This window comes from Haemorhous mexicanus, unplaced genomic scaffold, assembly GCF_027477595.1.
Source record: "Haemorhous mexicanus isolate bHaeMex1 unplaced genomic scaffold, bHaeMex1.pri scaffold_124_ctg1, whole genome shotgun sequence".
NCBI classification, from domain to species: domain Eukaryota; kingdom Metazoa; phylum Chordata; class Aves; order Passeriformes; family Fringillidae; genus Haemorhous; species Haemorhous mexicanus.
Window position 1 is genome coordinate 75,312 of NW_026775996.1, and position 27,189 is coordinate 102,500.

Here is a 27,189-nt window from a genome sequence, read left to right on the forward strand (position 1 = left end):
TCTCCTGGTCCCCAGGTGTCCCCAGATCCCAGCCCCTCCCCCAGGCCCCACCCCTGGGCCAGCCCTTGGCCATTTCTCCGTTTCTCTTTCACCTCTCCGGCCCCAACCCTGCACCCTCGGCCGTGGATCCTGCCCAGAGCCTGCACTGAAGGTCAGCGCTGGGCCCGGGGCTGGGGACACGAATTCAGGTGGGACTGGGGGGAGGATCCAGGGTTTGGGGACAGGTGGGGACCCAGGGATGGGGGCTGGGCCAGAAATGCCATGGCCAGCACCACCGGCGTCACCACCAGCAGGAACAGCAACAGCAAAAACACCAGAACCAGCACGCTTGGCACAGAAATAGGATCCGGAATCCTCGTCCCGCAGGTCGGTCATGGTCAGCGTCACCGAGCTCTGCCCGTTGTCCCTGGAGATCATGACCCGGCCCTGGAGCGATGGCGCGTAGTAGGTGTAGGCACCGCTGCTGTAGATCCCTGCGAGCCACTCCAGCCCCTGCCCGGGGCTCTGGCGGATCCATTGCATGTCGTAGTTCCCGAAACTGAACCCAGTCCCTCGGCAGAGGAGGCGCAGGGACCCCCTGGGGGGCTGGAGGTCCCCCCCGCACTCCAGCAGGGTCACGGCCGCCCGGAGCCCTGCGGGGACAGGGGGACATGGGGGTGGGAAACCTGATTCGTCGAGGGCATCAAAGTGGGCATGGCCAGCTGGAAAAAGGGGCAATTCCTGGTGTCCCCAATTTTGCCATTTCCCAATCAGTTTCCCATCAGCCTGCTGGGCTCCGAGCTGGCCAATCCGCCGTGCCCTCATTTCCTGCTCGGAGACAGGATTGGGAGAGAGGCAAAGATGGCCCCAAACCTTTGAAAGGCTCTAAAGGAAATTTATTGAAAGAAAGTAAAAGGAAAAAAATGTAAGAATCAGAACAAACCCCTCAGAACACTTCTCCTCCCCACAACCTTTAAATTCCCACTGATAATGTAAAGAAAAAACCCCAAAAATTCCAATTTATCACTCGTAAAACAGTCTTTCTTCAGCTCTCTGAGGGACACAAGTCCCTCTTGTTAAGGTCGTGGAGACTCCTCTGTGAGATGACAAACTGGGTTTTTGGTGGTTTTTGGGTTGTGGTGGTTTTTAATTCCATCCCCAGCAGCCGCCGCCATGGTGAAATCCTCCCCACGGCCACCAAGCTCCCCACAGCTCGCCGTGGGTTGTGATAATTTATTGGGCCTTGTGTTAAGGATGAGCTGCTCAAAGGCCAAATCCTCGTTATCGCCCGTCTCCGAATCATCTCCGTCCCTGGAACGGAAATCTGATTTTTGTCCTTCTCCTGCGAGCACAGGGCCGCTCTCCTCCCTCTGTTCCAGCCTCCCATGGGGTCACAGCTGTTTCCACATCTGCTTCTCTCAGCACGGAGGCCTCGGCTCCAGATCGATTCCAACCATTTCCTCTCCCCAAAATTTCGTGGTTTTAGGGGAAAAAAAGGATTTTTTCTCCAGCGCTCAGCGAGAGGATTCCAGCCCCAACCCGAGGAGCAGCTCCCGGAGCTGGAGGCCGGGCAGGAGGACCAGAAGTCCCCGGTGGGAGGGAGGAGCCGACGCCGCGAGGTCGGGGCTCCGCAGCCTCCCCCCACTTCCTCCCCGGCCGCTGCTGGGGCCCGGAAAAGGAAAGAGAAAGTTCCTGGATTTGGTCCCTTGGAACAGCTGGGTGTGAGCGAGGGCAGCCCAGCTCCTGGAGGGGCCGGCAGAGCGCCAGCTGCAGCCACAGCTGGCTGTGCTGCCCTGGGGTGATCCCCGCTCCCAGCTGGGACCGAGGGGAAGGGCGAGGCTGGGGAGAAATGGTCAGAACTGGGGGGAACGCAGGGCTGGGGCAGCAGGGGCGGAGTGTGGGGGAAATGGCCGAGATCGGAGGGGAAGGGCTGGGATTTGGGGCAGGATGAGAGAATTCTGGGATAGTTGGGAACAGAGACGAGAGGGCTTGGGAGCACCACCTCCATCAACACCATAAGCAGCATTAGCATAACCACTGGTGTAACATTTGGCACAGAAATAGGATCCGGAATCCTCGTCCCGGAGGTCGGTCATGGTCAGCGTCACCGAGCTCTGCCCGTTGTCCCTGGAGATCGTGAACCGGCCCTTGACCGACGGCGCGTAGTAGGTGCTGGAACCACTGCTGTAGATCCCTGCGAGCCACTCCAGCCCCTGCCCGGGTCTCTGGCGGATCCAGAACATGTCGTAGTTCCCGAAACTGAACCCAGCCCCTCGGCAGAGGAGGCGCAGGGACCCCCCAGGGGGCTGGAGGTCCCCCCCGCACTCCAGCAGGGTCACGGCCGCCCGGAGCCCTGCGGGGACAAGGGCAGATGGGGATGGGAAACCTGATTGGTCGAGGGCCTCAAAGTGGGTGTGGCCAGCTGGAAAAAGGTGCGGGGCCCACCTGGGTGGAGGCTGATGAATTCCAAGGGTCACAATGTGGGCCCAGAGTCAGGGCTGGGGTCAGGGGCTGAGCTGTTCCCATCCCCATGTCCCCCCTGTCCCCGCAAAGCTCCGGGCGGCCGTGACCCTGCTGGAGTGCGGGGGGGACCTCCAGCCCCCCGGGGGGTCCCTGCGCCTCCTCTGCCGAGGGGCCGGGTTCGATTTTGGGAGATTTGGGATGGGCTGGATCCGCCAGAGACCCGGGCAGGGGCTGGAGTGGGTCGCAGGGATCCACAGTGATGGTTCAGCACCTTCTACGCGCCGTCGCTCCAGGGCCGGGTCAGGATCTCCAGGGACAACGGGCAGAGCTCGGTGACGCTGACCATGACCGACCTGCGGGACGAGGATTCCGGATCCTATTTCTGTGCCAAATCTGCTGATAATTTTTGGGGCACTGCTGCTGATCGTTTTGACCCCGTCCCTGTCCCCCTGTCCCCCTGTCCCCTCCTGTCCCCGTGTCCCAGCTCTGACCTGGCTCCACCCCCAATGTCACCTCTGGGCCACCCTCAGTGCCCTCGATCTCTAAATGTCACCGAAATGTCAGGATTTAACCCCAAAGTTGAGGTGAGGGGTCAGGAATTCCAATTTTGGGTCAAAAGCCCCGGTGTGCGGCCACGGGGCCAGAACTGGGTCCATGGCTGTGACTCGGGGCCAGCACTGAAATTTTGGGGTAAAACTGGACAGGTTTGGGGCCATGGTTGGGGTTGGAGGGACGAGGCTGAGCTCAGGGTGGGACCGGCCCTGATTTGGGGCCAGGAGTGGGGATTTGGGGCAAAAACAGCTCAAGGTTGGGACAAGGGGTCAGGACCCTGCTGGAGTGCGGGGGGGACCTCCAGCCCCCCAGGGGGTCCCTGCGCCTCCTCTGGCGAGGGGCCGGGTTCGATTTCGGCCAATTTGGGATGGGCTGGATGCGCCAGAGACCCGGGCAGGGGCTGGAATACGTCGCGGGGATTAAGAGTGATGGCAGCACCGCGTACGCGCCGTCGGTGCGGGGCAGGGACAGGATCTCCAGGGACAACGGGCAGAGCTCGGTGACGCTGACCATGACCGACCTCCGGGACGAGGATTCCGGATCCTATTTCTGTGCCAAGCGAGCTTGTGCTGATAATTGGGATGTTGGTGCCAATTTTGTAGGCTCCAGTGCTGGATCCGCCCCCATCTCAGTGGCCCCACCTGTCCCCAAACCCAGACCCTTCCCCAAATCTCAGCCATTGCCCCTTGTCCCAAATCTCCCTCATTTGCACCAACGGTGACCTCTGTCCCCAAACCCTCGCCTGCTCCTGCCCCAAAATTCAACCATTGCCCCCAAACCTTCACCCCCTTCAGCCCCAGCCCCAGTTCTGGCCTCCTCCAATCAGGGCTGGGGGAGCTGGGGGAGATTGGGGCGAAATGGGCAAAAATTGGGAATTAAGTCCAGAGGTCGGTCAGCAGGGGAGGAGTTTGGGGGAAATGGCCGCGATTGGAGGAACGGGGCTGGGATTTGGGGGAAGGATCGCTGGGATTGGGGACATTGGGTGCCCATCACGGGGAGTGGGGCCACTGCCGGCACCGTCACTATAAGCACCAGCAGCACCGTAACCACCAGTAGAAGCAGATTTGGCACAGAAATAGGATCCGGAATCCTCGTCCCGGAGGTCGGTCATGGTCAGCGTCACCGAGCTCTGCCCGCTCTCCCTGGAGATCGTGACCCGGCCCTTGAGTGATGGCGGGTATCGGGTGGTGCCATCACTGTCAATCCCAGCGATGAATTCCAGCCCCTGCCCGGGTCTCTGCCGGATCCAGAACATGGCAAAACTGCCAAAACTGAACCCGGACCCTCGGCAGAGGAGGCGCAGGGACCCCCCGGGGGGCTGGAGGTCCCCCCCACACTCCAGCAGGGTCACGGCCGCCCGGAGCCCTGCGGGGACAGGGGGACACGGGGGTGCCAGAAGGACCCTGAGGATCTGGCTGCAGCTCTGCCCGGGCTGGGCCGATGCTGGCCAGGTGTGGCTGCAGGTGTGCTCGCTGGGCCCTGAGGGGTTTCCCACAGAAACCAGTCCCGGAACAACGGGCCCCGCCCACTCTGGCCCTGACTGCTCCTGTTTCAGGAACTTGAACTTTCTGTGCCCCTTTTTAATTCATTTATTCCCCACTGAGTGTTACCAAGGGTGCTGTGGCTGGCTTGGGTGCTTATGCTGCTGGTCCTAGTGCTGTCCCCACCCCCTTCCCCAAGTCCCCCCTGTCCCCGCCCCCAACCCCGAGTCCCCGCCCCGTCCCAGACCCCAGACCCTTCCCCCACACCCCCAGCCCACTGATGGGAAATTGATTGGGAAATGGCAAAATTGGGGACATCGGTAAATGCCCCTTTTTCCAGCATGCAACGCCCACTTTGAGGCCCTCAACCAATCAGGTTTGTCATCCCCATGTCCACCTGTCCCCGCAGGGCTCCGGGCGGCCGTGACCCTGCTGGAGTGCGGGGGGGACCTCCAGCCCCCCGGGGGGTCCCTGCGCCTCCTCTGCCGAGGGGCTGGGTTTGATTTCGGGAGTTTTAGCATGCAATGGATCCGCCAGAGACCCGGGCAGGGGCTGGAGTGGCTCGCAGGGATCGACATCTTTGACGGCACCCACTACGCGCCGTCGGTGCAGGGCCGGTTCAGGATCTCCAGGGACAATGGGCAGAGCTCGGTGACGCTGACCATGACCGACCTCCGGGACGAGGATTCCGGATCCTATTTCTGTGCCAAAACCACTGTTACTGGAAATGTTCATCCTGGTTATGGAATTGGCCCCTCCCCATCCTGCGTCCCCCCTGTCCCCATGTCCCAGACCCTTCCCCAAACCCCAGCCCTGACCCCATTCCTGTCCCCGTGTCCCAGCTCTGAACTGGTTCTGCCCCAAATTCGCGGCTCCTGGACACAAACTTTACACAATCCTTGACCCTCGGCACGAAATCGCCATTTTGTAGAAAGTTTTGGGGCAGAAAGAGGAGATTTGGGGTCAGGAGTTGTGGTTTGGGCTGGGCGGGTGAGAGCTGGGGCCAAGGCAGAGCAAGGTTGGGATCAATGGTCACAGGCTGGGGGTGGGCTGGGGGTGTGGGGGAAGGGTCTGGGGTCTGGGGCAGGGGGGACTCGGGGATGGGGGTGGGATCAAAAAGTCCAGCATCAGCATAACCATCATAGCAACCACCATCAACACACTTGGCACAGAAATAGGATCCGGAATCCTCGTCCCGGAGGTCGGTCATGGTCAGCGTCACCGAGCTCTGCCCGCTGTCCCTGGAGATCGTGACCCGGCCCTTGAGCGATGGCGGGTATCGGGTGGTGCCATCACTGTCAATCCCAGCGATGAATTCCAGCCCCTGCCCGGGTCTCTGCCGATACCAGCCCATCCCAAATCTCCCAAAACTGAACCCAGCCCCTCGGCAGAGGAGGCGCAGGGACCCCCCGGGGGGCTGGAGGTCCCCCCCGCACTCCAGCAGGGTCACGGCCGCCCGGAGCCCTGCGGGGACAAGGGCAGAGGGGGATGGGAACAGCTCAGCCCCTGACCCCAACCCTGACTCTGGGCCCCACATGGGGACCCCTGGAGATCATCAGCCTCCGACCAGCAGGGTCCCGCTCCTTTTTCCAGCTGGCCACGCCCACTTTGAGGCCCACAACCAATCAGGTTTCCCATCCCCATCTGCCATGGCCCCTCCCCCATCATGGCACTGACCCTGCTGACCCTTCTGATCCTCCTAGGTTCGGCCACGCCCCCTTTTTCCCAACAAGTCATGCTACTTTTCCCTTTCTCAACCAATCCGATTGGTTCATTTCTGAATTTGGATGATTTTCCCCCGCAGGGCTGCGGGTGGCCGTGACCCTGCAGGAGTCCGGGGGGGACCTCCAGCCCCCCGGGGGGTCCCTGCGCCTCCTCTGCCGAGGGGCCGGGTTCAATTTCGGCAGTTTTGCCATGTTCTGGATCCACCAGAGACCCAGGCAGGGGCTGGAATACGTCGGGTGTATCAGCAGCAGTGGTGGCAGCACCTACTACGCGCCGTAGGTGCAGGGCCGGGTCAGGATGTCCAGGGACAACGGGCAGAGCTCGGTGAGGCTGACCATGACCGACCTCCGGGACGAGGATTCCGGATCCTATTTCTGTGCCAGATCTGCTTATGCTGGTGCTGGCTGGGAGAGCGTTGCCCATGCTTTTGTGCCCAGTTCGGCGACTCCATCCCCGCCTTTCTCCATTCCCCAGCCCCTTCCCCAGACCCCACCCCTGACCCTGTTCCTGTCTCCCTGTCCCAGCTCTGAATGGGTTCTGCCCCAAATCTCCCTCATTTCCCCCCAAATCCCACCTCTCAGCCCCACCCCTCACCCTCGGTGCCAATCTTTGTGCCCACCCCTCAGGGTTCGGTGCCCCCCAGGCGGGTTTGGGGCCAGGGGTGCAGATTTGGGGCTGCCCCCCAGGATTTATCCCCGCCCAGGGCTCTCTGTCACAACCCCCGCCGGGACGGGGCTGCTGGGGACGCCTCTGGAGCTGTTTGGTGTCCCACCAGGGCTGTCCCCACAGGGCTGTGACAACGGCCAGGTGCCAGCAGCCCACGGCCCCGCTGCAGTGACAGAACTCGATGTCACAGCTGGCTTTAAAAGGGTTTTGGCCAATCACAGGAAGGAAAATCCGATGGACATGGTGGCCCGAGATCCGGCCAGCCTCGTCACTTTTGGGGGTCTTGGCTGGGACTTGGAGCTACGGCGGAGATTTGGGGCCAGGAGCTGAGATTGGGGGCAGGGCCAGAGCAGGGCTGGGACACGGGGACAGGAACGGGGTCAGGGGTGGGGGTTGGGGAACGGGGACGGGGGGACAGACGGACATGGGCGAGGCGCCAATACCATTGGCATCGTTATAACGAGCACCCCATTCAGCACCCTTGGCACAGAAATAGGATCCGGAATCCTCGTCCCGGAGGTCGGTCATGGTCAGCGTCACCGAGCTCTGCCCGTTGTCCCTGGAGATCGTGACCCGGCCCTTGAGCGACGGCGCGTAGTCGGTGCTGCCACTGCTGCTGATCCCCCCGAGCCACTCCAGCCCCTGCCCGGGTCTCTGGCGGATCCATTGCATGCTAAAACTCCCGACATCGAACCCGGACCCTCGGCAGAGGAGGCACAGGGACCCCCCGGGGGGCTGGAGGTCCCCCCCGCACTCCAGCAGGGTCACGGCCGCCCGGAGCCCTGCGGGGACAGGGGGACATGGGGGTGCGAATCCTCATTGGTCGAGGGCCTCAGAGTGGGCGTTGCCAGCTGGAAAAAGGGGCGGGGCCCACCTGGGAGGAGGCTGATGTACTCCAAGGGTCCCAATGTGGGGCCCAGAGTCAGGGCTGGGGTCAGGGGCTGAGCTGTTCCCATCCCCATCTGCCCTTGTTCCGCAGGGCTCCGGGCGGCCGTGACCCTGCTGGAGTGCGGGGGGGACCTCCAGCCCCCCGGGGGGTCCCTGCGCCTCCTCTGCCGAGGGGCTGGGTTCAGTTTTGGGAGTTTTAGCATGGAATGGATCCGCCAGAGACCCGGGCAGGGGCTGGAATTCATCGCTGGGATTGACAATGATGGCACCACCAGATACCCGCCATCGCTCCAGGGCCGGGTCACGATCTCCAGGGACAACGGGCAGAGCTCGGTGACGCTGACCATGACCGACCTCCGGGACGAGGATTCCGGATCCTATTTCTGTGCCAAGGGTGCTGGTTCTGGTATTTTTGCTGTTGCTGTTCCTGCTGGTGGTGACGCCGGTGGTGCTGGCCATGGCGCTTCTGGCCCAGCTCCCATCCCTGGGTCCCCACCTGTCCCCAAACCCTGGATCCTCCCCCCAGTCCCACCTGAATTCGTGTCCCCAGCCCCGGGCCCAGCGCTGACCTTCAGTGCAGGCTCTGGGCAGGATCCACGGCCGAGGGTGCCGGGTTGGGGCCGGAGAGGTGAAAGAGAAACGGAGAAATGGCCAAGGGCTGGGCCAGGGGTGGGGTCTGGGGGAGGGGCTGGGATCTGGGGACACCTGGGGGCCAGGAGAGAAGGGGCGGGGCCAAACCCTGGATTACGTCACCGTAGCCACGATCAGCACCAGCCCAGTCAGCAAAACCGCCGGCGCGTCTGGCACAGAAATGGGGTCCAGAATGTTCTACCTGGAGGTTGGTCACGGCCAGCTCGGCCAATCAGGGGCCGGGGAGCGGCGCAGGTGTATGTCAAATGGTCAAAAAGGGAACAATATCGATAGCTGGGGCAAGCGTGGCAGGATTTGGGAAAAAATGGCCAAGATTTGAGGACAATGGTTGGGATTTTGGGGAATGGTCAGAGATTTCGGGTACCTTGAGTTCCCAGGGGTGGCACCTTGGGGCCTCGACCAAAAGCAGCAACATAAGCAGCAGCACCAGAACTGGAACCACAGCCACCATCAACACATTTGGCACAGAAATAGGATCCGGAATCCTCGTCCCGCAGGTCGGTCATGGTCAGCGTCACCGAGCTCTGCCCGTTGTCCCGGGAGATCGTGAACCGGCCCTTGACCGATGGCGCGTAGCCGATGTTGCCACCACTGCTCCTGATCCCCGCGACGAATTCCAGCCCCTGCCCGGGTCTCTGGCGGATCCAGAACATGGAGAAACTCCCAAAACTGAACCCAGACCCTCGGCAGAGGAGGCGCAGGGACCCCCCGGGGGGCTGGAGGTCCCCCCCGCACTCCAGCAGGGTCACGGCCGCCCGGAGCCCTGCGGGGACAAGGGCAGATGGGGATGGGAAACCTGATTGGTCAAGGGCCTCAAAGTGGGAGTGGCCATCCGGAAAAAGGGGCGGGACAAACCTGGTAGGGCCAGCAGGGCCAGGAGCTGGAGGAAGCTCGAGGCCGTGGCCGGGATGTGCCGGGATTGGGGTCCCGGGGGGGTTTTGGGGGTCGTTAATGAGATATTAATTGGGCAATCAATGAAGAATGCTCAGGACAAGGGTTCCAATTAATTAATGAATGAATTGGGGTAATTGCACCATTTGATGCAACTTTGAGTACAGTGAAGCTCTGGTGGGGATTTGGGACCAAACCAGGGGAGTTTGGGGAAAGCAGTGAAGGTTTGGGGATGGGGGAGGGGCCGTGACCCTGCTGGAGTGCGGGGGGGACCTCCAGCCCCCCGGGGGGTCCCTGCGCCTCCTCTGCCGAGGGGCCGGGTTTGATTTTGGGGAATTTGGAATGTTCTGGATCCGACAGAGACCCGGGCAGGGGCTGGAGTGGGTCGCAGGGATCTACTACAGCGGTGCCTACACCGACTACGCGCCGTCGCTCCAGGGCCGGGCCACGATCTCCAGGGACAGCGGGCAGAGCTCGGTGACGCTGACCATGACCGACCTCCGGGACGAGGATTCCGGATCCCATTTCTGTGCCAGATCTGCTCCTGGTTACTGTCATTTTGGTGCTGGTTATATTTTCGCCCCGCCCCCTCCCTGGTTCCACCCTGTCCCCGTTCCCCAGGTCCTTCCCTCCAACCCTTGCCCCCATTCCTGACCCCCATGGACCCAAATCTGGCCCTTTTGGCCCCAAATCTCCACCATTTGCTCCCAGGTTTGGGGACCGTGGTTGAGACTGGGAGCCAAGAGCTGAGGGTCGGTGCCAGGAGCTGAGATTGGGGCAGAACCAGCCGAGTTTGGGGCCGACGGTCACAAGTGACCCCGCTGAGATCTGGGGCAGGAAAGGCAGAGTTTTGGGGGTGAACCTTTGAGATTTGGGTCAAACGCTCGAGGCTGCAGAGAAGTGTGAGAGGTGAGGCAATGATGGGGGAGTCTGGGGGGAAATGGTCAAGATTGGGTGCCAAGAGTAAAGATTGGGACAGAAAGTGGGAATTTGGGGATGCTGGTGGGCACAGTGAGATGGGGGCGGGGCCTCCACCGGCGTCGTCAACAAAATTCGCAACATCACCATAACCAGCAGCACCCTTGGCACAGAAATAGGATCCGGAATCCTCGTCCCGGAGGTCGGTCATGGTCAGCGTCACCGAGCTCTGCCCGTTGTCCCTGGAGATCCTGACCCGGCCCTGGAGCAATGGCGCGAAGAAGGTGCTGGAACCATCGCTGTGGATCCCTGCGACCCACTCCAGCCCCTGCCCGGGTCTCTGTCGGATCCAGCCCATCCCAAATCTCCCAAAATCAAACCCAGCCCCTCGGCAGAGGAGGCGCAGGGACCCCCCGGGGGGCTGGAGGTCCCCCCCTGCACTCCAGCAGGGTCACGGCCGCCCGGAGCCCTGCGGGAACAAGGGGACATGGGGATGACAAACCTGATTGGCTGAGGGCCTCAAAGTGGGTGTGGCCAGCTGGAAAAAGGGGCAGGACTCCCCTGGGAGGAGGCTGATGAACTCCAAGGGTCCCAATGTGGGGCCCAGAGTCAGGGTTGGGGTCAGGGGCTGAGCTGTTCCCACCCCCATGTCCCCCTGTCCCCGCAGGGCTCCGGACGGCCGTGACCCTGCTGGAGTGCGGGGGGGACCTCCAGCCCCCCGGGGGGTCCCTGCGCCTCCTCTGCCGAGGGGCCGGGTTCAGTTTTGAATATTTTGCAATGTTCTGGATCCGCCAGAGCCCCGGGCAGGGGCTGGAGTGGCTCGCAGGGATCGACATCCTTGGCAGCACCGACTACGCGCCATCGCTCCAGGGCCGGGTCACGATCTCCAGGGACAACGGGCAGAGCTCGGTGACACTGACCATGACCGACCTCCGGGACGAGGATTCCGGATCCTATTTCTGTGCCAAAGCTGCTGATGCTGTTTCTATTTTTGGTGCTGCTGGTGTTGGTGGTTGGGTTGGTTTTTAGGGCTCCGGCCCTGCCCCTGTCCCCAGCTGTCCCCAGACCCTTCCCCAAACCTCCCTGCCCCCACCCTGAGCCTTGTCCCCACCCTGCCCGTTGTGGCGGACTCGGGTCCAGCTGCAGCCCCGCGGAGAACAAAGGTTTGGAGAGAAGGAAATGCCGAGCCATGGGAACTGAACCAGAACTCTTCACTGCGGCCCTCCAGGCCTGTTTGTGTCCCTGTGACCCCACAGGCCAGTGTCCCCAACCCCTACAACTGGTCAGTTCCCAAGCCCCCTAACCCTCTCAAAGGGGCCGCCCTGGCCTGTTCTGGCAGGAGAGCTGCTGTGGGACCCTTGGCAGACCCCTCAAATAAACCACCGTGGAACAGCCGAGGCCTCTCCTCATCCCTCTCCATTTCTGCTCTCCTGAAAGGCTCGGCCAGCCCGAGCCCCGGGCAGGCCGAGAGCTGAAACCACAAAAGAGCTGAAATTGCTCCAGCTGGCCATGGCTGAGCTCGCCGAGGTGGCCCCGGCTGGGCAGAACTTGGGGCTCGGGCACCAGCCCCCGGAGGGCTGAGACATCCGGCCCCAAAAGGGCCTGCTCAGGGCGCCCTGACCCTGCGGGGATTTGGCTGTCGGCGAAGGAGCAGGGCCTGGGGCTTCTCACTCTGCTCCAATCAGGTTTGTCACCCCCATGTCCCCCTGTCCCCGCAGGGCTCCGGGCGGCCGTGACCCTGCTGGAGTGCGGGGGGCACCTCCAGCCCCCCGGGGGATCCCTGCGCCTCCTCTGCCGAGGGGCCGGGTTCGATTTCGGGAGTTTTGGGATGGGCTGGATCCGCCAGAGACCCGGGCAGGGACTGGAGTACGTTGCAGGGATACATGACGATAGTACCGGAACCTTCTACCCGCCATCGCTCCAGGGCCGGTTCACGATCTCCAGGGACAACGGGCAGAGCTCGGTGACGCTGACCATGACCGACCTGCGGGTCGAGGATTCCGGATCCTATTTCTGTGCCAAATCTGCTGGTGCTGGTTGGGGTGCTCCTGGTGCTGGTTATATTGACCATGACGGTGCTGTCCCCCATCCCCATCTCCAAGCCCCCCCATCCCCATTCCCCAGCCCCCTCCCCCAGACCCCACCCCTGACCCCGTTCCTGCCCCTCTGTCCCAGCCCTGCTCTGGCTCTGCCCCCAACTCCTGCTCTTGGCTCCCAGTCCCAACCAAGGTCCCCAAACCTGGGAGCAAATGGTCGAGATTTGGGAAAAATGGGCCGGATTTGGGTCGGTGGCTGTGACTCGGGGCCAGCACTGAAATCTTGGGGTAAAACTGGACAGGTTTGGGGCCATGGTTGGGGTTGGACGGACGAGGCTGAGCTCAGGGTGGGACTGGCTCTGATTTGGGGCCAGGAGAGGAGATTTGGGGCCAAACCAGTTGGTTTCGGGGCACGATCAGTTTGGGGTTTTGGCTCCGTGGTTGGCGATGGGTTGGGGGATGGTTCTGGGCAAACGGCTCCGGGCGGCCGTGACCCTGCTGGAGTGCGGGGGGGACCTCCAGCCCCCCGGGGGGTCCCTGACCTTGCTGTGCCGCGTCTCCGGGTTCGATGTCGGCGGTTTCCTCATGTTCTGGATCCGCCAGAGCCCCGGGCAGGGGCTGGAATACGTCGGGAGCATCAGGAAGGAAGGCTGGAGCTCCGCGTGCGCGCCGTCGGTGCAGGGCCGGGTCAGGATCTCCAGGGACAGCGGGCAGAGCTCGGTGACGCTGACCATGACCGACCTGCGGGACGAGGATTCCGGATCCTATTTCTGTGCCCGATCTGGCTGTACTGGTGGTGCCTATAACGCTGGCTGTATTGATGGTGCCGGCCATGGCCCCATCCCAGCCAGCAGCAGCAGCACCGTGACCATCTGTGTCCCTGGCACAGAAATAATCACGGCCCCTCCCCCATCCCCAAACCTTCACTGCTTTCCCCAAACTCCCCTGGTTTGGTCCCAAATCTCCACCACAGCTTTCCTCTGCCCTAAGTGCCCTAAACCCTGCAATTAACCCCAATCCATGCATTACATAATTGGAACCCTAGTCCTGAGTGTTCTGCATTGATTGCCCAATTAATATCTCGTTAACAACCCCAAAAACCCCCTGGGACCCAACCCCGGCCCATCCCGGCCACGGCCTCGAGCTCCCTCAGGCTCCTGGCCCTGCTGGCCCTACCTGGTCAGGCCCGCCCCTTTTCTCAGCTGGCCACACCCACTTTGAGGCCCCTGACCAATCAGGTTTCCCACCCCCATGTCCCCTTGTCCCCGCAGGGCTCCGGGCGGCCGTGACCCTGCTGGAGTGCGGGGGGGACCTCCAGCCCCCCGGGGGGTCCCTGCGCCTCCTCTGCCGAGGGACTGGGTTCAGTTTTGGGAGTTTTGGGATGGGCTGGATCCGCCAGAGACCCGGGCAGGGGCTGGAATTCGTCGCAAGGATCAGTGACAGTGGTGGTTACACCGACTACGCGCCATCGCTCCAGGGCCGGGTCAGGATCTCCAGGGACAATGGGCAGAGCTCGGTGACGCTGACCATGACCGACCTCCGGGACGAGGATTCCGGATCCTATTTCTGTGCCAAAGCCTCTTGCTCTGGGTGTGTTCCTGCTGCTGGTTATGGTGACCACGCCCGCCATGGCACCGAGCTCCTGGTTCTGGCTCCCTTCCCATAACAGAGTCCCCAAACTCTCCATTTTTTCCCCAAACCTCAGACCTCGATCCCGTTCTCGACTCCCTGTCCCTTTTTGCCCCTCATGCGACCGCTGGCGCTAACGCTCAGCCCTGGGCCCCAACCCTTCACCCTCGGCTCTCAGCTCTGGCTGTGCTCCCAAAAGTGCCCAGTTCTGCCCCAAATTCATCGCTGGGATTGACAGTGATGGCACCACCCGATACCCGCCATCGCTCAAGGGCCGGGTCACGATCTCCAGGGACAGCGGGCAGAGCTCGGTGACGCTGACCATGACCGACCTCCGGGACGGGGATTCCGGATCCTATTTCTGTGCCAAGGCTGCTGTGGCTGGTTGGGGTGCTGATACTGCTGGTGGTAGTGCCGTCCCCACCCCCATCCCCGAGTCCCCCCCTGCCCCAGACCCCAGACCCTTCCCCCACACCCCCAGCCCACCCCCAGCCCGTCACCATTGATCCCAACCTTGCTCTGCCTTGGCCCCAGCTCTCACCCGCCCAGCCCAAACCACAACTCCTGACCCCAAATCTCCTCTTTCTGCCCCAAAACTTTGCCCTGAAGGTCGGCATTTGAGGCCCAGGGTCCCGCTTTGGGGACAAATTCTGAGGATTTGTGTCAGCGGCTGTGGCTGGGAGCCCAAGGTGGGGATTTGGGGTAAAAGTGGGTGAGTTTTGGGGCCAAACTAGTCTGGTTTGGGGCACGATCAGTTTGGGGTTTTGGCTCCGTGGTTGGCGATGGGTTGGGGGATGGTTCTGGGCAAACGGCCCCGGGGTGAGGGGAAGGCCAAGATTGGGGAGAAATGGGCAAAACTGGGGGAAAGTCAAGAGGTGGGGCAACAGGGTCAGAATCTGATGGAAAATGGTGAAGATTTGATAAAAAGGACTGGGATGTGGGTCAGGATCAGAGAATTCTGGGAGAGTTGGGAACACAGAGGAATCGGCTTGGGATCTCAACCACCACCAACAAGATAAGCAGCAGCACCATAACCACAACCACTGGTGTAACATCTGGCACAGAAATAGGATCCGGAATCCTCGTCCCGGAGGTCGGTCATGGTCAGCGTCACCGAGCTCTGCCCGTTGTCCCTGGAGATCCTGACCCGGCCCTTGACCGACGGCGCGTAGTAGGTGCTGGCACCATCGCTCCAGATCCCTGCGAGCCACTCCAGCCCCTGCCCGGGTCTCTGGCAGATCCAGAACATTCCATTGCTCCCAAAAGTGAACCCGGCCCCTCGGCAGAGGAGGCGCAGGGACCCCCCGGGGGGCTGGAGGTCCCCCCCGCAGTCCAGCAGGGTCACGGCCGCCCGGAGCCCTGCGGGGACAGGGGGACATGGGGATGGGAAACCTGATTGGTCGAGAGCTGGAGAGTGGGTGTGGCCACCTGGATAAAGGGGCGGGACCCACCTGGGTGGAGGCTGATGAACTCCAAGGGTCCCAATGTGGGCCCAGAGTCAGGGTTGGGGTCAGGGGCTGAGCTGTTCCCATCCCCATCTGCCCCTGTCCCCGCAGGGCTCCGGGCGGCCGTGACCCTGCTGGAGTGCGGGGGGGACCTCCAGCCCCCCGGGGGGTCCCTGCGCCTCCTCTGCCGAGGGGCTGGGTTCAGTTTTGGGAGCAATGGAATGTTCTGGATCCGCCAGAGACCCGGGCAGGGGCTGGAATACGTCGCTGGGATTGACAATGATGGATACACCCGATACCCTGCATCACTCAAGGGCCGGGTCACGATCTCCAGGGACAGCGGGCAGAGCTCGGTGACGCTGACCATGACCGACCTCCGGGACGAGGATTCCGGATCCTATTTCTGTGGGAAATCTTCTACTACTGGTGCTTATGCTGCATATCGTATTGATGATGGTGCCACCCGCATCCCCGAGTCCCCCCTGCCCCAGACCCCAGACCCTTCCCCCACACCCCCAGCCCACCCCCAGCCCGTGACCATTGATCCCAACCTTGCTCTGCCTTGGCCCCAGCTCTCACCCGCCCAGCCCAAACCACAACTCCTGACCCCAAATCTCCTCTTTCTGCCCCAAATTTTCTACAAAATGGCGATTTCGTGCCAAGGGTCAAGGTTTGGGTACAGTTTGTGTCCAGGAGCCGAGAATTTGGGGCAGAACCAGTTCAGAGCTGGGACACGGGGACAGGAATGGGGTCAGGGCTGGGGTTTGGGAAAAGGGTCTGGGACATGGAGACTCCAGGACACAGGGACAGGGATGGGGTCAAAACAATCAGCAGCAGCACCCCAACTACTGTAGGCAGATTTCCCGCAGAAATAGACGGCGGAATCCTCGTCCTGGAGGTCGGTCATGGTCAGCGTCACCGAGCTCTGCCCGCTGTCCCTGGAGATCGTGACCCGGCCCTTGAATGGTGACGAGTACCAGGTGCTGCCACCAGCGTTGATGTAGGCGACGTATTCCAGCCCCTGCCCGGGTCTCTGGCGGATCCATAACAGGTCAGAACTCCCGAAATCAAACCCAGTCCCTCGGCAGAGGAGGCGCAGGGACCCCCCGGGGGGCTGGAGGTCCCCCCCGCACTCCAGCAGGGTCACGGCCGCCCGGAGCCCTGCGGGGACAGGGGGACATGGGGATGGGGAACCTGATTGGTCGAGGGCCTCAGAGTGGGCATGGCCAGCTGGAAAAAGGGGCGGGACCCGCATGGGAGGGCCAGCAGGGCCAGGAGCCTGAGGGAGCTCGAGGCCGTGGCCGGGATGTGCCGGGGTTGGGGTCCCGGGGGGTTTTGGGGGTCGTTAACGAGATATTAATTGGGCAATCAATGAAGAATGCTCAGGACAAGGGTTCCAATTAATTAATGAATGGATTGGGGTAATTGTGCGATTTGATGCAACTTTGAGTACAGTGAAGCTCTGGTGGGGATTTGGGACCAAACCAGGGGAGTTTGGGGAAAGCAGTGAAGGTTTGGGGATGGGGGAGGGGCCGTGACCCTGCTAGAGTGCGGGGGGGACCTCCAGCCCCCCGGGGGGTCCCTGCGCCTCCTCTGCCGAGGGGCTGGGTTCAGTTTCGGGAGTTTTGGACTGAGCTGGTTTCGCCAGAGACCTGGGCAGACTCTGGAGTGGCTCGCAGGGATCAAGAAGGATGGCAGCGCCTACTACCCGCCATCACTCAAGGGCCGGGTCAGGATCTCCAGGGACAACGGGCAGAGCTCGGTGACGCTGACCATGACCGACCTCCGGGACGAGGATTCCGGCGTCTATTTCTGTGGGAAATCTTCTAATACTGGTGCTGGTGGTGCTGCTGGTATTGATGATGGTGCCACCCCCATCCCCGAGTCCCCCCTGCCCCAGACCCCAGACCCTTCCCCCACACCCCCAGCCCACCCCCAGCCCGTGACCATTGATCCCAACCTTGCTCTGCCTTGGCCCCAGCTCTCACCCGCCGAGCCCAAACCACAACTCCTGACCCCAAATCTCCTCTTTCTGCCCCAGACTTTGCCCTGAAGGTCGGGATTTGAGGCCCAGGCTCCCGCTTTGGGGACAAAGGTCGGGGATTGGTGCCAGCGGTGGCAGCTTTGGGGCAGCAGCGCAGATTTGGGCAGGGCTGGTCGAGTTCCAGGCCGGGGATCCTGGCAGAGGGGCCGGGTCCAGCCCAGGAGCCAAAATGGCCCCGAGAGGGCCCCGAGCTGAGCTTTGGGGCCAGGAGCTGGGAATTTGGGTCAGAGCCAGAGCAGGGGTGGGACACGGGCACAGGAACGGGGTCAGGGGTGGGGGATGGGGAAGGGTCTGGAAATCTGGGTCATGTGGGGTCACAGGGAGAGGGACGGGGTCACGACTCTAAGCAAAAGCTTCAGCATAGGAACCAGCAGCACCCTTGGCACAGAAATAGGATCCGGAATCCTCGTCCCGGAGGTCGGTCATGGTCAGCGTCACCGAGCTCTGCCCGTTGTCCCTGGAGACGCTGACCCGGCCCTTGAATAAATTTGTGTGGTAGTAATTGGAACCAGTCTTGTTGACTTGAACGAGGTATTCCAGCCGCTGTCCCGGTCTCTGGCGATACCAGCTTATCCAGAAATCCCCAAAACTGAACCCGGCCCCTCGGCAGAGGAGGCGCAGGGACCCCCCGGGGGGCTGGAGGTCCCCCCCGCACTCTAGCAGGGTCACGGCCCCTCCCCCATCCCCAAACCTTCACTGCTTTCCCCAAACTCCCCTGGTTTGGTCCCAAATCCCCACCAGAGCTTCGCTGAACTCAAAGTTGCATCAAATGGTGCAATTACCCCAATCCATTCATTAATTAATTGGAACCCTTGTCCTGAGCATTCTTCATTGATTGCCCAATTAATATCTCATTAACGACCCCCAAAACCCCCCGGGACCCCAACCCCGGCACATCCCGGCCACAGCCTCGAGCTCCCTCCGGCTCCCGACCCTGCTGGCCCTCCCAGGTGGGTCCCGCTCCTTTTTCCAGCTCGCCACGCCCACTCTGAGGCCCTCGACTAATCAGGTTTCCCACCCCCATCTGCCCTTGTCCCCGCAGGGCTCCGGGCGGCCGTGACCCTGCTGGAGTGCGGGGGGGACCTCCAGCCCCCCGGGGGCTCCCTGCGCCTCCTCTGCCGAGGGTCTGGGTTCGATTTCGGGAGTTTTGCCATGTTCTGGATTCGCCAGAGACCCGGGCAGGGGCTGGAGTTTGTCGCAGGGATCAGCAGAAGGACTGGCAGCACCAAGTACGCGCCGTCGGTGCAGGGCCGGTTCACGATCTCCAGCGACAGCGGGCAGAGCTCGGTGACGCTGACCCTGACCAAACTCAAGGACGAGGACTCTGGATCCTATTTCTGTGCCAAAATTTCCGATCCTGGATGTTGCCATGCTGCTGCTTCTGCTGAACACACCAGTGCGGGATCCCCACTTCCATCTCAGTGACCCCTCCTGTCCCCAGACCCCAGATCCTCTCCCCAAACCTCAGCCCTTGACCCTTTGTCCCAAATCTCCCCCATCCCCACCAATGGTGACCAACGACCCCAAACCCAACTGGTTCCGCCCCAAACTCAATTGGTTCTGCCCCAAACCCACCTGGTTTTGCCCCAAAACTCCCCCGATTTTCCCCAAATCCCCACTTTGACCCAAACCCCCACCGCTGTCCCCAAATCTCGACCCTTTTGGGCACTTTTGGGGGACAAGGCTGAGCTTTGGGGCAGGAGTTGAGTTTGGGGCCAGACCCAGGGCAGGGATTGGGGCCAACGGGTGAAGTGGGTGCAAAGGGGGCAGGGATGGGACAAGGGTCAGGGTGGGGATGGGGAGGTTTGGGGGGAGGGTCTGGGGACAGCTGGGGACAGCTGGGGGGACAGAGGCATTGGGGCGGGGCCAATAGCACAGGCATCATGGTCATCTCCGTCAGCCCCAGCAGCCCTGGCACAGAAATAGGATCCGGAATCCTCGTCCCGGAGGTCGGTCATGGTCAGCGTCACCGAGCTCTGCCCGTTGTCCCTGGAGATCGTGACCCGGCCCTTGAACGGCGGCCCAAGGTAGGTGTGACCCCCCCTGCTGTGGATCCCCCCAAGCCACTCCAGCCCCTGCCCGGGTCTCTGGCGGATCCATTCCATGCTAAAACTCCCGAAATCGAACCCAGCCCCTCGGCAGAGGAGGCGCAGGGACCCCCCGGGGGGCTGGAGGTCCCCCCCGCACTCCAGCAGGGTCACGGCCGCCCGGAGCCCTGCGGGGACAGGGGCAGATGGGGATGGGAACAGCTCAGCCCCTGACCCCAACCCTGACCCCACCCCCTGACCCCAGCCCTGACCCCAGCCCTGACCCCACCCCCTGACCCCACCCTGGCTCTGGCCCTGTCCCCATCCCCCCGTCCCAGCCGGGCCCTGACGGTTCCTTCCCTGATCTCAGAGTGCAAAACCAACCCCGAGGGGATCCCAGCCCTGATCAGAACCAATTTCAGTTCGGTACAATTGATCGATTTCATTGATTGCCATCGGATTGGGTGACCCAGCCAACGGGATCGAGGGATTGGAAAGGAGATAAAGGAGAGAGAGAGAGGGGGGGGAGGGGAACAGAGCCACCAATGGAGAGACAGAACCCTGGTGGGCCGGCCAATAGAATCCGTCTGGTTAAGTTGGGGTGAAATTCACAGTTTTTGGTTAACTCTGGGGTGTTTTATCACCCTGGGCCGAGGGGGGCACAGGGAACAGTCAGTGGGGAATAAATGAATTAAAAACGGGCACAGAAAGTTCAAGTTCCTGAAATAGGAGCAGTCAGGGCCAGTGTGGGCGGGGCCCGTTGTTCCGGGACTGGTTTCTGTGGGAAACCCCTCGGGGCCCAGCGAGCACACCTGCAGCCACACCTGGCCAGCATCGGCCCAGCCCGGGCAGAGCTGCAGCCAGATCCTCAGGGTCCTTCTGGCACCCCCATGTCCCCCTGTCCCCGCAGGGCTCTGGGCAGCCGTGACCCTGCTGGAGTGCGGGGGGGACCTCCAGCCCCCCGGGGGGTCCCTGACCTTGCTGTGCCGCGTCTCCGGGTTCGATGTCGGCGGTTTCCTCATGTTCTGGATCCGCCAGAGCCCCGGGCAGGGGCTGGAATACGTCGGGAGCATCAGGAAGGAAGGCTGGAGCTCCGCGTGCGCGCCGTCGGTGCAGGGCCGGGCCACGATCTCCAGGGACAGCGGGCAGAGCTCGGTGACGCTGACCATGACCGACCTGCGGGACGAGGATTCCGGATCCTATTTCTGTGCCAGATCTGGCTGTACTGGTGGTGCCTATAACGCTGGCTGTATTGATGGTGCCGGCCATGGCCCCATCCCAGCCAGCAGCAGCAGCACCGTGACCATCTGTGTCCCTGGCACAGAAATAATCACGGCCCCTCCCCCATCCCCAAACCTTCACTGCTTTCCCCAAACTCCCCTGGTTTGGTCCCAAATCTCCACCACAGCTTTCCTCTACCCTAAGTGCCCTGAACCCTGCAATTAACCCCAATCCATTCATTAATTAATTGGAACCCTTGTCCTGAGTGTTCTGCATTGATTGCCCAATTAATATCTTGTTAAAGACCCCCAAAACCCCTGGGACCCAACCCCAGCACATCCCGGCCACGGCCTCGAGCTCCCTCCGGCTCCTGGCCCTCCTGGCCCTACCCGGTCAGTCCCGGCCCTTTTTCCAGCTGGCCACACCCACTTTGAGGCCCTCGACCAATCAGGTTTCCCACCCCCATGTCCCCCTGTCCCCGCAGGGCTCCGGGCGGCCGTGACCCTGCTGGAGTGCGGGGGGGACCTCCAGCCCCCCGGGGGGTCCCTGCGCCTCCTCTGCCGAGGGGCTGGGTTCAGCATTGGGTACTACGACATGTTCTGGATCCGCCAGAGACCCGGGCAGGGGCTGGAGTGGCTCGCAGGGATCTGGAGCAGTGGCAGCACCTGGTACGCGCCGTCGGTGCAGGGCCGGTTCACGATCTCCAGGGACGACGGGCAGAGCTCGGTGACGCTGACCATGACCGACCTCCGGGACGAGGATTCCGCCGTCTATTTCTGCGGGAAATCTGCCTACAGTAGTTGGGGTGCTGCTGCTGTTCGTTTTGACCCCCTCCCCATCCCTGTATCCTGGAGTCTCCATGTCCCAGACCCTTCCCCAAACCCCAGCCCCTGACCCCATTCCTGTCCCCGTGTCCCAGCTCTGAACTGGTTCTGCCCCAAATTCTCGGCTCCTGGACACAAACTTTACCCAATCCTCGACCCTTGGCACGAAATCGCCATTTTGTAGAAAGTTTTGGGGCAGAAAGAGGAGATTTGGGGTCAGGAGTTGTGGTTTGGGCTGGGCGGGTGAGAGCTGGGGCCAAGGCAGAGCAAGGTTGGGATCAATGGTCACGGGCTGGGGGTGGGCTGGGGGTGTGGGGGAAGGGTCTGGGGTCTGGGGCAGGGGGGACTCGGGGATGGGGGTGGGATCAAAAAGTCCAGCATCAGCATAACCATCATAGCAACCACCATCAACACATTTGGCACAGAAATAGGATCCGGAATCCTCGTCCCGGAGGTCGGTCATGGTCAGCGTCACCGAGCTCTGCCCGTTGTCCCTGGAGATCGTGAACCGGCCCTTGAGCGATGGCGCATACCAGGTGCCACCATCGCTCCAGATCCCTGCGAGCCACTCCAGCCCCTGCCCGGGTCTCTGGCGGATCCAGAGCAGGGTGAAACTGCCAATGCTGAACCCGGCCCCTCGGCAGAGGAGGCGCAGGGACCCCCCGGGGGGCTGGAGGTCCCCCCCGCACTCCAGCAGGGTCACGGCCGCCCGGAGCCCTGCGGGGACAGGGGGACATGGGGATGGGAACAGCTCAGCCCCTGACCCCAGCCCTGACTCTGGGCCCCACATTGGGACCCTTGGAGTTCATCAGCCTCCACCCAGGTGGGTCCTGCCCCTTTTTCCAGCTGACCACACCCACTTTGAGGCCCTCGACCAATCAGGTTTCCGATCCCCATCTGCCCTTGTTCCCGCAGGGCTCCGGGCGGCCGTGACCCTGCTGGAGTGCGGGGGGGACCTCCAGCCCCCCGGGGGGTCCCTGCGCCTCCTCTGCCGAGGGGCTGGGTTCGATTTTGGGAGATTTGGGATGTTCTGGATCCGCCAGAGAGCCGGGCAGGGGCTGGAGTGGCTCGCAGGGATACATGATGATAGTTCCGGAACCTTCTACGCGCCATCACTCAAGGGTCGGTTCACGATCTCCAGGGACAACGGGCAGAGCTCGGTGACGCTGACCATGACCGACCTCCGGGACGAGGATTCCGGATCCTATTTCTGTGGGAAATCTTCTAATACTGGTGCTTATGCTGCATATCGTATTGATGATGGTGCCACCCCAATCCCCGAATCCCCCCCCGCCCCAGACCCCAGACCCTTCCCCCACACCCCCAGCCCACCCCCAGCCCATGACCCTTGATCCCAACCTTGCTCTGCCTTGGCCCCAGCTCTCACCCGCCCAGCCCAAACCACAACTCCTGACCCCAAATCTCCTCTTTCTGCCCCAAATTTTCTACAAAATGGCGATTTCGTGCCCAGGGTCAAGGATTGGGTAAAGTTTGTGTCCAGGAGCCGAGAATTTGGGGCAGAACCAGTTCAGAGCTGGGACACGGGGACAGGAATGGGGTCAGGGCTGGGGTTTGGGAAAAGGGTCTGGGACATGGGGATAGGGGGGGATGCAGGGATGGGGAGGGGGCCAATTCCATAACCAGGATGAACATTTCCAGTAACAGTGGTTTTGGCACAGAAATAGGATCCGGAATCCTCGTCCCGGAGGTCGGTCATGGTCAGCGTCACCGAGCTCTGCCCGCTGTCCCTGGAGATCCTGACCCGGCCCTGCACCGACGGCGCGTACCAGGTGCTGCCACTGCTCCAGATCCCTGCGAGCCACTCCAGCCCCTGCCCGGGGCCCTGGCGGATCCAGTACATGCTAAAACTGCCAATGCTGAACCCGGCCCCTCGGCAGAGGAGGCGCAGGGACCCCCCGGGGGGCTGGAGGTCCCCCCCGCACTCCAGCAGGGTCACGGCCGCCCGGAGCCCTGCGGGGACAGGGGGACATGGGGATGGGAACAGCTCAGCCCCTGACCCCAGCCCTGACTCTGGGCCCCACATTGGGACCCTTGGAGCTCATCAGCCTCCGCCCAGGTGGGCCCCGCCCCTTTTTCCTGATGGCCACGCCCACTTTGAGGCTCTCGACCAATCAGGTTTCCCAGATTTGGGGTTCAAGGCTGAGATTTGGGGTTCAAGGCTGAGATTTGGGGTTTAAGGTGCAGATTTGGGGTCAGGATCGGGGATTTGGGGTTCAGGGTGCAGATTTGGGGTTCAAGGCTGAGATTTGGGGTTCAAGCCTGAGATTTGGGGTTCAGGGTGCAGATTTGGGGTTCAAGGCTGAGATTTGGGGTCAGGATCGGGGATTTGGGGTTCAAGGTGCAGATTTGGGATCAGGATCGGGGATTTGGGGTTCAAGGTGCAGATTTTGGGGTCAGGATCGAGGATTTGGGGTTCAAGGAGCAGATTTGGGGTTCAAGGTGCAGATTTGGGGTCAGGATCGGGGATTTGGGGTTCAGGGTGCAGATTTGGGGTTCAAGGTGCAGGTTTGGGGTTCAAGGAGCAGATTTGGGGTTCAGGATCGGGGATTTGGGGTTCAGGGTGCAGATTTGGGGTTCAGGGCTGAGATTTGGGGTCAGGATCGGGGATTTGGGGTTCAGGGTGCAGATTTGGGGTTCAAGGTGGAGATTTGGGGTTCAAGGTGCAGATTTGGGGTTCAAGGCTGAGATTTGGGGTCAGGATCGGGGATTTGGGGTTCAAGGCTGAGATTTGGGGTTAAAGATCGGGGATTTGGGGTTCGAGGTGCAGATTTGGGGTTCAGGGTGCAGATTTGGGGTTCAAGGTGCAGATTTGGGGTTCCAGACTGAGATTTGGGGCCAGGATCGGGGATTTGGGGTTCAAGAAGCAGATTTGGGGTTCAGGGTGCAGATTTGGGGTCAGGATCGGGGATTTGGGGTTCAAGGCTGAGATTTGGGGTTCAAGGCTGAGATTTGGGGTTCAAGGCTGAGATTTGGGGTCAGGATCGGGGATTTGGGGTTCAAGGTGCAGATTTGGGGTTCAAGGCTGAGATTTGGGGTCAGGATCGGGGGATTTGGGGGTCAGGATCGAGGATTTGGGGTTCAGGGTGCCGGATTTGGGGTCAGGATCGGGGGATTTGGGGTTCAGGGTGCAGATTTGGGATTCAAGGTGCAGATTTGGGGTTCAAGGCTGAGATTTGGGGTTCATGGGGCAGATTTGGGGTCAGGATCGGGGATTTGGGGTTCAGGGTGCAGATTTGGGGTTCAAGGCTGAGATTTGGGGGTTCAGGGTGCAGATTTGGGGTTAAAGATCAGGGATTTGGGGTTCAGGGTGCAGATTTGGGGTTCAAGGCTGAGATTTGGGGTTCAAGGTGCAGATTTTGGGGTCAGGATCGGGGATTTGGGGTTCAAGGTGGAGATTTGGGGTCAGGATCGAGGATTTGGGGTTCAAGGTGGAGATTTGGGGTCAGGATCGGGGATTTGGGGTTCAAGGTGCAGATTTGGGGTCAGGATCGGGGATTTGGGGTTCAAGGTGCAGATTTGGGGTTCCAGGTGCTGATTTGGGGTTCAAGGTGCAGATTTGGGGTTCAGGGCGCAGATTTGGGGTTCAGGGTGGAGATTTGGGGTTCAAGGCTGAGATTTGGGGTCAGGATCGGGGATTTGGGGTTCAGGGTGCAGATTTGGGGTTCAGGGTGCAGATTTGGGGTTCAAGGTGCAGATTTGGGGTTCAAGGTGCAGATTTGGGGTTCAAGGCTGAGATTTGAGGCCAGGATCGGGGATTTGGGGTTCAGGGTGCAGATTTGGGGTTCCAAGTGCAGATTTGGGGACAGGATTGGGGATTTGGGGTCAGGATCGGGGATTTGGGGTTCAAGGCTGAGATTTGGGGTTCAGGGTGCAGATTTGGGGTTCAGGGCTGAGATTTGGGGTTCAAGGAGCAGATTTTGGGGTCAGGATCGGGGATTTGGGGTTCGAGGTGCAGATTTGGGGTTCGAGGTGCAGATTTGGGGTTCAGGGTGCAGATTTGGGGTCAGGATCGGGGATTTGGGGTTCAGGGTGCAGATTTGGGGTTCAGGGTGCAGATTTGGGGTTCAAGGCTGAGGTTTGGGGTTCAAGGTGCAGATTTGGGGTTCAAGGAGCAGATTTGGGGTTCAAGGCTGAGATTTGGGGTCAGGATCGGGGATTTGGGGCCCCCTGCTGGCACCAGGAGCTGCAGCTGCAGCCCCGAGAGCGAAACCGGCGCCGCTTTGGGGCCTTCTGGGGCCTTTTGGGGCCTTTTGGGGTTTTTGGGGGTTTTTGGGCCCTTTGGGGTTTTTGGGGTTTTGGGCCCTTTGGGGTTTTTGGGGATTTTTGGGTTTTTGGGAATTTTGGGGCCCTTTGGGGTTTTGGGCCCTTTGGGGATTTTGGGGCCCTTTGGGGTTTTTGGGGATTTTGGGGTTTTTGGTGCTCTTTGGGATTTTTGGAGCTCTTTGGGGTTTTGGGCCCTTTGGGGATTTTTGAGGTTTTTGGGGATTTTTGGGGATTGTTGGGGCCCTTTGGGGATTTTGGGGCCTTTTGGGGTTTTTGGGGGTTTTGGGGATTTTGGGGTTTTTGGGCCCTTTGGGGATTTTGGGGTTTTTGGGGATTTTGGGGTTTTTGGGGTTTTTTGGGGTTTTTGGGCCCTTTGGGATTTTAGGGATTTTTGGGGTTTTTGGGGATTTTGGGGTTTTTGGGGATTTTGGGGCCCTTTGGGGATTTTGGGGTTTTTGGGGTTTTTGGGGCCCTTTGGGGTTTTTGGGGATTTTGAGGTTTTTGGGGATTTTTTGGGCTCTTTGGGGTTTTTGGGGATTTTGGGGTTTTTGGGGTTTTTGGGCCCTTTTGGGGATTTTGGGGTTTTTGGCCCCTTTGGGGTTTTTGGGGTTTTTGGGGATTTTGATGTTTTTGGGGATTTTTGGGGCCTTTCAGGGATTTTTGGGGCCCTTTGGGGTTTTTGGGCCCTTTGGGATTTTGGGGCTTTTGGGATTTTTGGGGATTTTCGGGTTTTTGGGCCCTTTGGGGTTTTTGGGCCCTTTGGGATTTTTGGGCCCTTTGGGGTTTTTGGGCCCTTTGGGATTTTTGGGGATTTTGGAGTTTTGGGGTTTTTGGGGTTTTTTGGGGTTTTTGGGCCCTTTGGGATTTTTGGGGATTTTGGGGTTTTTGGGGATTTTGGGGCCCTTTGGGGTTTTGGGGATTTTGGGGCCCTTTGGGATTTTGGGGTTTTTGGGCCTTTTGGGGTTTTTGGGGATTTTTGGGTTTTTGGGCCCTTTGGGATTTTTGGGGTTTTTAGGGATTTTGGGGTTTTTGGGGATTTTGGGGCTGTTTGGGATTTTGGGGTTTTTGGGATTTTGGGGTTTTTGGGATTTTTGGGCTTTTGGGATTTTTGGGCTTTTGGGGTTTTTAGGGCCTTTTAGGGTTTCTGGGGCCCTTTGGGGTTTTGGGGATTTTGGGGCCCTTTGGGGATTTTGGGCCCTTTGGGGTTTTTGGGGTTTTTGGGGCTTTTGGGGTTTTTGGGGTTTTTGGGGATTTTTGGGGCTTTTGGGGTTTTTGGGGATTTTGGGGCCTTTTGGGATTTTTGGGGTTTTTGGGCCCTTTTGGGGGTTTTTGGGGCCCTGTGGGGTTTCGGGGCAGCCGGGGGCGGCGCCGGGGCGGGAAGGGAGAGAAAAGCCCTGGGGGGGGCGGGCGGGGAGCTCTGAGCCACAGCCGGGAGCCGCAGCCAGACGGAGCCGCGCTCACTGAG

The 27,189-nt window shown here is 61.1% G+C and overlaps 2 protein-coding genes, 1 long non-coding RNA gene, 2 pseudogenes and 10 gene segments (V, D, J or C); 8 read left to right on the forward strand and 7 right to left on the reverse strand.

Moving 5' to 3' along the window:
• Positions 1 to 88: 88 nt before the first annotated feature.
• LOC132322804 (Ig heavy chain V region 914-like) lies at positions 89 to 804 on the reverse strand. The segment is given in 2 exon segments: positions 89 to 129; positions 285 to 804. Coding segments are annotated over 2 exon segments (561 nt in total).
• Positions 805 to 1,817: 1,013 nt separating this feature from the next.
• On the reverse strand, positions 1,818 to 2,345 carry LOC132322805 (Ig heavy chain V region 914-like; the record flags this gene model as incomplete). The annotated part of the segment is given in 1 exon segment: positions 1,818 to 2,345. A coding segment is annotated over 1 exon segment (513 nt), but the record flags the coding sequence as incomplete, so codon positions are not given.
• A 112-nt stretch (positions 2,346 to 2,457) lies between these two features.
• LOC132322806 (Ig heavy chain V region 914-like) lies at positions 2,458 to 2,932 on the forward strand (annotated as a pseudogene).
• A 939-nt stretch (positions 2,933 to 3,871) lies between these two features.
• LOC132322807 (Ig heavy chain V region M167-like) lies at positions 3,872 to 4,579 on the reverse strand (the record flags this gene model as incomplete). The annotated part of the segment is given in 1 exon segment: positions 3,872 to 4,579. A coding segment is annotated over 1 exon segment (693 nt), but the record flags the coding sequence as incomplete, so codon positions are not given.
• A 205-nt stretch (positions 4,580 to 4,784) lies between these two features.
• Positions 4,785 to 5,141, forward strand: LOC132322766 (Ig heavy chain V region 914-like; the record flags this gene model as incomplete). The annotated part of the segment is given in 1 exon segment: positions 4,785 to 5,141. A coding segment is annotated over 1 exon segment (342 nt), but the record flags the coding sequence as incomplete, so codon positions are not given.
• A 542-nt stretch (positions 5,142 to 5,683) lies between these two features.
• Positions 5,684 to 18,808, forward strand: LOC132322808 (immunoglobulin alpha-2 heavy chain-like). Its single transcript, XM_059837518.1, has 4 exons — positions 5,684 to 5,751; positions 6,269 to 6,320; positions 16,886 to 17,189; positions 18,378 to 18,808. The coding sequence occupies exons 1-4, from the start codon at positions 5,684 to 5,686 to the stop codon at positions 18,791 to 18,793; spliced, it is 840 nt and encodes a 279-aa protein (XP_059693501.1). The 3' UTR covers positions 18,794 to 18,808.
• LOC132322813 (Ig heavy chain V region 914-like) lies at positions 7,152 to 7,650 on the reverse strand. The segment is given in 1 exon segment: positions 7,152 to 7,650. A coding segment is annotated over 1 exon segment (372 nt).
• Positions 8,499 to 9,787, reverse strand: LOC132322774 (immunoglobulin heavy variable 3-23-like). The segment is given in 3 exon segments: positions 8,499 to 8,554; positions 8,770 to 9,260; positions 9,720 to 9,787. Coding segments are annotated over 3 exon segments (615 nt in total).
• On the forward strand, positions 10,338 to 16,385 carry LOC132322770 (uncharacterized). Its single transcript, XR_009485177.1, has 2 exons — positions 10,338 to 10,416; positions 16,223 to 16,385. It is a non-coding gene; the product is annotated as an uncharacterized LOC132322770 (long non-coding RNA).
• LOC132322762 (Ig heavy chain V region 914-like) lies at positions 10,794 to 11,609 on the forward strand. The segment is given in 1 exon segment: positions 10,794 to 11,609. A coding segment is annotated over 1 exon segment (435 nt).
• Positions 12,983 to 13,931, forward strand: LOC132322775 (Ig heavy chain V region 914-like). The segment is given in 2 exon segments: positions 12,983 to 13,037; positions 13,453 to 13,931. Coding segments are annotated over 2 exon segments (519 nt in total).
• Positions 14,782 to 15,691, reverse strand: LOC132322776 (immunoglobulin heavy variable 3-33-like; annotated as a pseudogene).
• A 516-nt stretch (positions 18,809 to 19,324) lies between the features above and the next one.
• On the forward strand, positions 19,325 to 20,874 carry LOC132322810 (immunoglobulin alpha-2 heavy chain-like). Its single transcript, XM_059837519.1, has 3 exons — positions 19,325 to 19,395; positions 19,734 to 19,821; positions 20,125 to 20,874. Exons 1-3 carry the CDS (start codon positions 19,325 to 19,327, stop codon positions 20,839 to 20,841), a joined length of 876 nt encoding a protein of 291 aa, XP_059693502.1. The 3' UTR covers positions 20,842 to 20,874.
• Positions 20,875 to 21,203: 329 nt separating this feature from the next.
• LOC132322811 (immunoglobulin heavy variable 3-53-like) lies at positions 21,204 to 22,337 on the reverse strand. The segment is given in 3 exon segments: positions 21,204 to 21,363; positions 21,788 to 22,172; positions 22,301 to 22,337. Coding segments are annotated over 3 exon segments (582 nt in total).
• Positions 22,338 to 22,345: 8 nt separating this feature from the next.
• LOC132322812 (Ig heavy chain V region 6.96-like) lies at positions 22,346 to 22,792 on the forward strand (the record flags this gene model as incomplete). The annotated part of the segment is given in 1 exon segment: positions 22,346 to 22,792. A coding segment is annotated over 1 exon segment (447 nt), but the record flags the coding sequence as incomplete, so codon positions are not given.
• Between the last annotated feature and the right edge of the window lie 4,397 nt (positions 22,793 to 27,189).